The sequence below is a fragment of the Euprymna scolopes genome, chromosome 2 (assembly GCF_053919585.1).
Source record: "Euprymna scolopes isolate OS-2025 chromosome 2, ASM5391958v1, whole genome shotgun sequence".
Taxonomy (NCBI): Eukaryota; Metazoa; Mollusca; class Cephalopoda; order Sepiida; family Sepiolidae; genus Euprymna; species Euprymna scolopes.
The window spans coordinates 32,406,967-32,418,595 of NC_136483.1; the positions used below are offsets into that span (position 1 = coordinate 32,406,967).

An 11,629-nucleotide genomic window follows, 5' to 3' on the forward strand; every position below is an offset into this window, starting at 1 on the left:
ATGCAACAACAAGTAAGTCAAAGATCTTACTTGAAAACAAAATAAGTTAAGCAGAGGGAATATGGTAAAGAAAAAGGTGATTACACATGAATGGATGGTCTGGTGGAAGATAAAAAATCCAGTGACGGTAAAATCCAAATGTAAAACTTCAAGAAAGTTAAAAGAATTTCCATCTGTATAAGTAAAATCCAAGGAAATCTATGCGGTTTTGAATAAATACTTTCGTTCAAATTATTTTAAAATAGCAAGGCCTGTGTAAATTCTGCGGAATGAGAAATATATTTAATCAACAATTATGTTTTGATAAAGCTGATATTTTTCTGGATAGACCAAAAAATGTTTTTCGGGGTCAGCAAAGACAATAACACGCAGCAAATATGTGTTCATTAACATTTCTCTGAAAATAGTATTCATCGTATTTTAAATATAGAACCGACCGAAATGGGATAAATTAATAAATACTAATAAATACTCAGAAAATAATATATATATATATATATATATATATATATATATATATATATATATATATATATATATTCATTCGTTTCTACTACGTTCTATTCCCAGGATTTCACGATTTGCCCTTGATTTTTCCTTTATAATGCTGAGTGTTTAGTAAAGAAGCTTCAAGTACCATTTTTATATCTTTGGTATAATTGAATTAATCGCTTGGCTTATTTACGAACACTGCTACCATTAATCTTAACATTATGCCTCCTATTATATAATACTAGATTGTGGAATAAAGATAAAACATTAGATTGAAACATTCAGAAAATTATGAAAGAGGATTGAAGAGTAGATTGATCAACCAGTGTGGCTATAAAAACAAGATAAATATCATCGTCTGAAAGTAAAAAATTGTTACTGACGTATTAAAGAAATCGTGTTCATCCAACCGTTCATTTTATTTCGAGTTCTGTTATGGGTTCGGTTTATGGCCTTATTCATACGAACACAGTTTAAACTTCCACGCCTAAAATTGTGAGTAATTTTTACCTCAAACTGAGTCATGATACCATGCCATGTAGAAAGCAATAAGCGTTTTAGGTGACATCATATTAAACAGACCATAAAAAGAATGTGACGCCAACTTACCTACGCTTTCCAAAGACTGGCACACCTTGTTACACAGTACATACAGCAACAAAAATAAAATAACAACTTGCTCTATCCGCTGAAAGTATTTCCCAAAATAACGAGAATTCTGAATAAAACTTAAACTCCTGTTTTAATGCGTTTCAAAGATTAAATACATTTCCAATAAAAGTTTCAGCAATTTAATAATTCATTATGGTGTCTTGTTCGCATTGGATGTAAAATCTATATAGTTAAAACAGTAGATGCATGTACTCATATGTGTGTGTCTGTAAATATTTAACCGATAAACTCTTAAACTATGAGAACTATGACATTGAAATTAACAGGAAATAGTAATTTTTGTTTGGCTAGGTGAATAACGCGTACAGAAATATGTCGGTAAGTTAAAATGCAAAATGTTCATTTCAACTTGCCGAGATATTTATTATAATTTTGCGCATGAGCAGATCTTTTTCATAACTTGAAATGCTTTAATTATACATCTTTCTTATCTATCTGCCGTTAGCTCAAACGGTAGAGAATGCGACTGAAGTGCTAAATGTTTTGGTTTCGATTCTGACTGATGGCATTCACTATCACTTCGAAAAGTTGGCAACTTGAAACGAAAATTAAAACAAATACGTACTTCAATTTCGGGTTTATTCATATAGACAGATAAATATTGACATTTTGCTAATTTTATACGCATTTATTTATCTTAAATATAGGACAAAAATTAAAAGAAAGAAGAAATCAATTCGCTCTAGGAGTGTGAAGGGTATTCAAAACTAATATAAGATACAAGTTTATGTCAATAAATAAAAAAATGGGAGAAGGTAGAGAGATGGTAAATGAGGAGAGTGAGAGATGTCGAAAAAGAGAGGGTGACAACGACTTCAAATTTAATTTGTTTTTTTAATTTTTTAATAGTATAAGAGAGAAAGAGCAGTCATCTCCCTTTTCTATGAACCCTATATATCTTTCTAGCTAGCTAAGTTATATTATTTTTATTTGGATGATATCATTTCATAATTAATAATAAAACTTTAAGAAAGTTTTTCGTAATTTATCCCTTTTTATTAAAACACTTTAATTTAATTTTAGTTAATATTAAGGAAGCTATAACAGACATATAGTAAAATAGTACAATAAAATTACATATTAATAATACGAAACCTTAATTTATTTTGAACTCTTAAAAAAATATTTAATAAAATTAAGTATTCAAACATCTATCCTTGAGTGGTTTGTTTGTACTTTATGTTTATATTTGTATTCGTATTTCAAAATATTGTGTTTTGTTATTGATTTAAATAATGTTTTTACAGTTATACAAGAGAGATAAATTAAAAACATCTTTCGCATTCATTTACCTCTTGGATACTGTTTTAAGAACTTTCGATAGTAAAAGCTTTAATTAGTCATGCAAAATTGTTTTAAATGATTTTTAAGAATTTGTGTCGTTTGGATAATAGTGACTGCTGTTTTCGTCTTGGATATTATTTTAAAAATATTTTGGTTGATGTAACTTCCGACCTTCTTCAAATGCGCTTTGCCAACCTCGAGAATATTTATGTGGAACTCGGGAATCTGTACGTAATTTTGAACGGAATCGACGATTTTTCTCGTTTCGTCAACCATAACGAGGTAGAAATCTAAGTAATGCTTGATTGTATTCTTAGTATCGTCTCACTGGGGATTGACTCATCAATTTTCAAACGTTTGTCTCTAATACTTGACATTTTTATCCGTTTGTTAAGGAATAGAGAGAGGGAGGGAGAGAGAGAGGGGGAAGAGTTATAGTGTAGTCACGTTGACCGGAAGTTAAGATCAGCTGATTGGATTGCGTGCGAGTCATGTGATCAGGTTAGCTGAATCGTGGAGATTTGATTTGGACTCAGAAGACAACGGGCGGCTTCCCGTTGTCTCCTCCTCTTCACTGGGGGGGGGAGGAACCGCTGACGTGTGTAGAAGAAGAACCCACACAGGCCGATTTCACTTTCCACCTTCTGCAGGACATCTGGGAAAAGTGAAATAAACGATAGAACTAATTCCTTGTCTTGGAGTGATTGAATCTTCATCCAAAAACAGGTATCAAGTCTCCCTCCAGGACGAGAAATTCCAGATGGTCCAACATCGAAGAAGCAGAAGTAGGTTCTGAAAATACATGTCACTCACACACGATTCCTTTTATGATACAACATAAATATATAATACGTCATCTCTTCTAATCCATTATTAGAGATGACGCAACAAACACTCAACCCTTTATTATAGAGACAATACAACAAACACTCATATCCCTTATGATACGACAACGTAACACGTTGCGTCACGAGTCTATTCGGAATTATTCAAATAATACAAAACATCGTTGCACTTTCTAAGATTCTAATTATTCAACTTCTATTTAAGATCTATTGTTATTCTATATATGGCATAATCATGTTGAGCATCGGTTCTCGTTTGATCACCGAAGTTAAGCAACGTTGAGTTTGGTCGGTACGAAATAGGTGACCATTTAGGTGATCAGGCGCTGTATATAAGAGAATGTCAACCTCTCCTTGCAAAACTGCAAAAATCAAACGTCTTCATCTCCCTGGACTGGTATATAAATATGCGACTTGATATTCCCATGAAACTCCCTCCGAAGGAGGAAGTCGCTTCAACCTGGCTAGAGTGAATGCCGTTTTGGTTCTGGCATTTATGGTCAATGAATTACCTAGAATATAAACAGGCAAATACATATACGAATATCATTTTACAAAATACACCATTGCCTAAGATAGGAAAGTGTCATGAAAGTGTTTGGCGAATAATTTGCGTCGTTTCTCGCTTTCTTTTTGGATGAGCGTGAGAAAATCTTTAAACAAACGTGTACATGTCCATGTACACAAACATATAAAAGGTGCAGATGCTTATAAACCTGCTCTTATTTGTTACCGTCTGCGCATGAATGTGTACATTAGGTGTCACGTGTTTAGCTTGTATAAGCACATCTCTGAATATGTCTCCGTGCGCGATTCGTGTATACTTATTAAGTCTTTGCTAAAGATGAAATAGAAACAGGTACATAAATGAATAAAGTAAGACATCTCTGCCCTCTCCCAACCCCAAATGTTTAATTTATCCTTTTAAACTTTTCTTAGTTTCTGTCTGTTATTGTTAGTTACCTCATAACCGGTTAGAGACGTTTCTTTTGTTAGTGTATGCAAATATAGTGTGCACTTTTAAGTGCGGATTTGTGTATTTTATCGGGTTATGTAATCGATTGTGAACTTACGTGATTATAAAAGGCCCATCCAGTTGGTCCGGGACTTTTATGCTTGGCCCATAATTCAAGAGAGGTTATTTCTCTAATGACCTAGTCCTTGTTGATTGTGGTGTAATGCTGTTACTGTGCAGTTCTAGGCGGTCCATTCCGCCAGGCTTTGTCTTCTCTTTTTAAGAAGGAGTTAGTTTATTGCTAGTCGCCTGAGGTGCTCTTACCGCGAAATGTCGACGGGGTTGCCCAGGCACATTTTGCAGGTCAGTGTGCCCCTCCTATTATATGATTTTGAACATTTAGATAGCGTTTATTTCTAGTGAAAGGTATCGTCATGCCAGGTTGTCTTGTCCGCCCCCTGCACAAAGAGACCTTATACACTCGAGGATAATGTTTAGTAGGCATTCAAGTTCTCTCTAGTAAGTATTCATTTTCTCTATAGTAGGCAGTAAAGTTCTATCTGGTAGGCATTCAAGTTCTCTCAAGTAGGTATTTAAGTTCTCTTTAGTAGACATTCAAGTTTTCTTTAATGACATTCAAGTACTTTCTTAATAAGGTGCTTCTACACGTGAATAATTATGCTGAAAATAATGCATTTTATTTGGAGGCATAAAAGGTCGAGCAGAACAACAACTCAGTCTGTAACTACCACACTTTACTCTGAAAAGACATTACCATTGCTAAACGTTCTAAATTGAAAGAAATCTTTTAAGAGAAAAACAATTATAGAATTACGTTACGGTCGCGAGAGAATCAAGGAAGACACCAGAGCGCGACTTGCGATCAGATGTTCCGCTTTTGCTTACTTCAACAAGGGTCGGAATAGATGACTTTATCTGTAAAACGGAGTGTGTCAAGAGAGCCTCAATATTAGAGTACAAATAAATGTTAACCTATAAAATGCTTTCTTCTTTCGATTGTGGCACAAGGCAGATAGAAATGCCTCTTTTTAAGAAAGATTTTGTTTCGTGTTTACAACAAAGTTATGAGTGAAATGTTTATTATTTTAATAACGCTTCTATCCACTGTGCATGGCGCAGTAGATAGAGGCGTTGAATCTCTACGGTTTTAGATGAGCATTGTCTGAGGATATCAGTTTCAAACCATACCCAAAGCACGTAAGAGGTTTAGTTTGTTAAAACAGGATGAGACAACAACAGAGTAAGGCAGTAATTACTAGGTATACAGTTACGAGACTCAGCATTCTTATTTTGTCGCGGTTAATCGCATAAAGAAGGTCAGAATATCAGTTGACCGAAACGTGTTGAAACCACAACAACTATGAAGATGAGGATAACAGTCCGCAAATAAATAAATACACAAATTACTCATCTCAAAGATTCCAATAAATAATATTTAAATTAATGTTTAAGTATTTCTCATACGAAAATCTAACTAGTAGCGAATGTATAAAAACGTTATATCTTATATATACAATGTGGGGGTGCAACAAATGTAGTTTATTTGCATTAATGTTCAACCTGATATATATTTGCTACGAAAAACATCTAAGCAAGCGTTTATAAACTGCAACTAATCTGTTCAAAAGTAAGACTAGCGTAACTGACACCTTTACGATCCTGGTGATTAATTAGGTTATGAAACTGTCAGTTACGCTCGTGTTTGTTTGGTTGGTTGGTTGTTTTTGTTTTACGGCATATCAACCCTTTTCGGGTTATTTAATGCCGAATTCAAATATTTTGAAGAAAAATTTTTTTAATAGAGTATATGTGTTGTTTTTACGTCGGTTTCTATTTAAGCCATAGTTGGGACCCTAACAGGTACTACCACTCCGGGTCAGAGTGGACCTGGGAGCAATGTTAATTAAAGGGTGGCTCCACACTCCCCAAAGCCCACACCACTGGATATAGTTTAAGGTCATATCTAGGACCCCCATTGAGGGACTTTTACCCTCTGCAAGGGGGCAGTCGGCGTATTCTAATGTCCCACCGACAGAGCCGTGTTTGTTTGGGGAAGCTCATTGGCCTAACGTTCACAGGAAACATGAGTTGGAACAATTACATCGAGGGCATTGCCAGGGCCGCTGCGAGGAAGGTGGGCTCTCTCTACCGTGCTAGAAAACTTCTAACACCCGAAAGTATCCTGTACCTCTATAAGGCCACTATTCGCCCATGTATGGAGTATTGTTGTCATATTTGGGCCGGTGCATCGGCTACTAGTCTCTCGCTCCTTGACAGGGTTCAAAAGAGAGTCGCAAATCTGATAGGCCCTAAACTGGCATCAAAACTTCAGCCTCTGTCCCATCGTCGAAACGTTGCATCCCTCTGCCTGTTCTACAAGTATTATAATGGTGAATGCTCTGAAGAACTGCAAGCACTTGTGCCCCCACGACGTGAACACCCTCGACAGACCCGACAAGCTGCAAAGTCCCACCCCCACACTGTAGAGATCCCTAGATGTAAAAGATCTTTCTACTCCAGTAGTTTCTTCCCCAGAACTGCTAGACTTTGGAATTCCAGGTCACTGCTTCCCCAACTGTACTGACATGCATAAGTTCAAGTGCAACGTGAACCAACATCTCGCTGCCCTAATCCCTACATAGTACCCCAGTAGATGTTTCCCCTGATAGTAGCCCCCTACATTAAAGTGGCAATGTGCCTTGTTTGGGATGAAAATGTAATAAAAAAAAATTAAAAAAAGGAATATTTTCACAGGTTCTTAAATGTGCTTTCTCAATCATAATCGAAATATGCCGAAATCAATATTTTATTATGTAATAAACGTTATCTTAATTGAAGCTGTTGTACCTGTTCCACACTCACAACAAGCCAGTTCGATAAGACAAACCTGACGAAAGTCGGAAGTTACATCAACCGAAATGTGAGAATTACCTTCTAACTTAACGAGTCGAGCAATGAACTGCGAGACTCAACAAAATGTTGTGTTGAAGTTAAGTTCACTTGCGATGATTATTATTCCGTAATGAAGTTTCAAGTATACTATATAAAAAGAAAACAAATTTTAAATTTACTCACCAAATATTAATGAATTTTTTTTTTGGAATAGTGATAGTAATACTCTTCATGTTTTTTTTTATTCATTTACGATATAATTTCATATACATTGCTCTAATATCGTTCTTTCAGAAAAAAGCATTAATATTTTCAATAAAGATTAATGTCGCCTACTTTGAATATTATTATACACTGTAAATTTCTGTCCTACAAAACTTAAAATTAAGCATTTGATGAATTGACTTTTCTTTATTGATCTTTTGAATGAACTTTAAATTCAATAAACTTTTTTCAAAATAATTTGTTTTGACTAAATAAAAAATAATCAGAATTTCTCCCTGATATTATCAATAAATATTGACTAATATTTGGTTTCGATTGAAGCATAATATTTCGTCATTTTCTCTAGAAAAAATTGTCAATATATTTGGAACTTCCAAATATAACTTTAACCAAAAATAAATAAAATAAAAATAAAACAACTTTTTATCTGATCATGAAAGTCACTTATCTGGAAAGTTGATTTTTTTGCAGTATATTCTATATATATATATATATATATATATATATATATATATATATATATATATATATATATAGTCATGTGTATATAAACGAACCAAGATGGCGTATGTTATATTATCGTGTGGAAGAGGTGAGCGTTTAAATACGTCTCTTTGTGAAATGTGTATACGTGTGATCATCTATTCATGAGTGTCTTTGAAATTGATATACATTATAAATCTTGGAATGTAAAACATCAAATATGATAATACCTTTTTCCAACGGTTTCCATGTTGATCGGTTCAGCTAGATCATAAGAGTGAAATAAAGATGTTCAACTTCTTTGAGAGAGAGAGAGAGACTAACCCGAAACGTTGATTATATATACATACTGGCCTTTCTTTTGGAATCTCTTATCCAAGATCTAAAAACATACCGTTTAAGTCTGTTGCCTCGGTCGTTTTGAAAAACTCATCTTCTCTCGTTGGCTCCAAAAGACAGACTGAATTAAAAATCTCACTGACCACGTATCCGCATAAGATACACGTCAGCTTAAAGTTACCTCTACGTTTGATTGTCCGAGGTTAAGTTATTTTCAATTGTTATTCCAAAACCTATTTGTTTATATAATTTATGTAAACATGAACTCTTCTAGTTTATTCCAATATAAACAGCAGCAATTTTTAATCTCAACAAACTAATCTATGCTAACCTGCATGGTTATCCGGCATCATCCGGGATTGCTTTATGCAAAACATATATATATATATATGCATATATATATATATATATATATATATATATATATATATATATATATGCGGTTTTGAATAAATACTTTCGTTCAAATCATTTTAAAATAGCAAGGCCTGTGTAAATTCTGTGGAATGAGAAATATATTTAATCAACAATTATGTTTTGATAACGCTGATATTTTTCTTGATAGACCAAAAAATGTTTTTCGGGGTCAGCAAAGACAATAACACGCAGCAAATATGTGTTCATTAACATTTCTCTGAAAATAGTATTCATCGTATTTTAAATATAGAACTGACCGAAATGGGATAAATTAATAAATACTAATAAATACTCAGAAAATAATATTTTGCTACATTGTGTAATACAAATATAAAAAAATCATATTTTAAGAGACAATTTTTAATTTACTCTTTCAATGCAGCACCTCTCATCAATGTTCTTTTTTTGGCCCTGTTTATCCCAAATGTTCTATTTTTTACATAAAGTTTTGCTGACTCCTTTATTCAGTGAAGAACTGCTGCACGTAGAACTTACTATTAATATTCGATAACGAAGTTACATCAAAGTTGGGTTATTCTTATATTTTTGTCCAGGGTTTCCATTTTTAAATAGCTTGTATTTGTCCGTTTTCTAAGCACAGAATACGGACTAATTAAAGTAGGGACAAGCAGAATATTATATAGAGCATAGGTTCTCAATTGGGGTAAAATTCACCACAGGGGTGAGTCTTGGGTTATCAGTAGTTGAATTCTCAACCCATTTATAGTTTTAACTTTTTCTTGTTTTTATTTTCAGAATTCAGATCCCCTCGAGAGTATCAAAAAAAGAAAATACGAATTCACATCCATCATCATAAATGAGGAAGAAAGACTCCAGTGTGTTATTTGTAGTAAAGTTTTGATAAATGATTCTATGAAACCAGCAAAAATGAAGCAGCAGTTGCAAAACGTTCATCCTCGTCACAAAGACAAGAAAAAAAAAATTTTTTTGAACACCATGAGAATGCTCTACAAAAATATGAAGCTGCTTTTATCAGAAGATTTTAAAGAAGAAAACCAAAAGATTACTGAAGCTTTATATGTCGTAACACTTGAAATAGCAAAACTGCATATTTTTAGGCAGGTAATCTTGGAAAAGACGGTAAATAAGTGGGGGAGGATGGTACAAATAGTTAAAGGTGTGCATGGGTCAAGCAAGGCTGAGAACCCCGAATATAGAGGATAATGATTAAACATCTTACATTGCTCTGACCAAAAGTTTTGCAAAACCAAAAAATTACCTCCCATTTATCGGCTAGAACTATTAATCGAATCAATGACGAAACGAATAAATCACGCATCGAAGAATAAAAGAAAGCACATTAAGTATTAGATTTATAAAAATCTAAATGTAAACCATTTATCTTTACTTGAAAAGGTATCATTTTGATATGAACGAGCAAAACTACTAGTGATTTCCCATCTGTAATCACATATTTTTGTGTTGAAAAACTTTTTAACTAAAGGTGTATTATTGTTATTCTTTTCTTTCGTAGTGATGCAAAGAAATTCCAGTTTCAACGGGAACTTAATTAAACGGACATGCAAAAACATTTTAGTTTGGTTTGCTTCGATATATTTGTAATACAGCGGGTATGGCGCGCGTGAGAGAAAATCAGCAACAGCCGTAGCACAGCGAAAATATTAGCAGCCGCAGCCGTCTTAGCACACATGCAAATTAAGCAAGTTTGCACGCGCTGAAGTCACGGGAAGGAAGAAAAAAGAATAAAAAGGACAGCACGTGGCCAAGCAAGAAGAAAGACAACGTGACTGGAGAAGATAGATGTGTGAAGTCGAGGGTGAGAAAGCGATTGTTATAGCCGGCGTCAGGTGGCGGGAAGAGAGACTTTTAAAAAGCACACAGCAGAGCGTTGTAAAACACATGGGTGTGCGAAAAGACTTTGAAAGATGATGGAATGTGTTATTGTTGGATTAACCACAAATAAATGTATTTCATTTGCATTTTTTAAAAATGCCGAGTCGGATTTTTATTTCTTTCCATTTTTTTTCCTTTGCGTCGGTACAAGACAGCGTGTAGGTCAGAATGGTTGAAATTTAACAACACGGTTCAAATGTAATGGTCACATTACACCTTTCCATTTATTGGCCTCTTTCCTCGTGTGTTTCGTTCTCATTTATTAGAACTTTATTACCTCGTTTCAATTCATTTACTTAACCATCATTAGTTCGATTTTTTTTTATTACTCCATCGGATATCCCTACATTAGAGATCCATTTTAGTTTCTCTGAGGAGTATTTTTTAATATAAGAAGAGTAAAAAGCGGCATTGACTTTACTTTTGGATATCTCGTAACTCTTGTTTCGTTCTTTTTACACGGAGACACCTCTTACCAAAGCCCGAAGGCAACTCAAGGATAAGGGTTAGTGCGTGTACGGTGATGGAAATTGGGTAGAATTTGACTAAAGGGGCAGCTTAGCAAGAAATTGTTTACATTGGCCTTGAAAACGACCATGTTGTAGCCAGCCGGAAAGCAGACTAGCGTATCTGAGTTCTACAGGCGGGCGGTAATAGGAAAGAAGCTTGCATTTAGAGTTAGGGAATAGATAAAGAGTGGAAGAAATTGTTGAAAGTGGTTGTAGCTAGTCGAGTGCTTTTGTGGCCTTTAACTCTCACATTCAATAAGCAACAATGTTTACAAAAGGGTAAGAATTACTGTTTTTAGGTCGGAATATTTCCATATAACATTAATCGTTTGGTTACTTTTTGACTTTTTAATAGTATTTTTAATAGTATTTTTAATAGTATTTTTAATAGTATTTTTAACTCTTTACATCAAATAGCTTTATGCCTAGTCTGGAGCGATTTTCATAATAATAAATAAATAATTATTTATTTTTTTTACTTTTGTTCATCCAAAACAAAACACTGGAGCGTAAAGTACTACTCTGATAGCGGCCAGATTTATAGGTTAACCTAGGTTAGAAGTTTGGCAGCAACATGTTTTTTCATATAATATTTAAATTTCTGCAGATTGATGTGGCCA

The 11,629-nt window shown here is 34.0% G+C and overlaps 1 protein-coding gene across 3 annotated transcripts in view; it reads left to right on the top strand.

Annotated features, from left to right (window-relative positions):
* Nucleotides 1–10,591, top strand: part of LOC145290568 (zinc finger BED domain-containing protein 5-like) — a 60,684-nt gene extending 50,093 nt beyond the window's left edge. For all 3 annotated transcript variants that reach the window (XR_013869323.1, XR_013869324.1, XM_080136496.1), the window contains exon 2: nucleotides 9,382–10,591. Coding sequence is in view for 1 of the 3 variants with exons in the window: in XM_080136496.1 (XP_079992622.1) it covers nucleotides 9,382–9,810 (429 nt within the window). In the remaining 2 variants the exon portion in view is untranslated. The remainder of the gene's footprint in view (nucleotides 1–9,381) is intronic.
* Nucleotides 10,592–11,629: the final 1,038 nt, after the last annotated feature.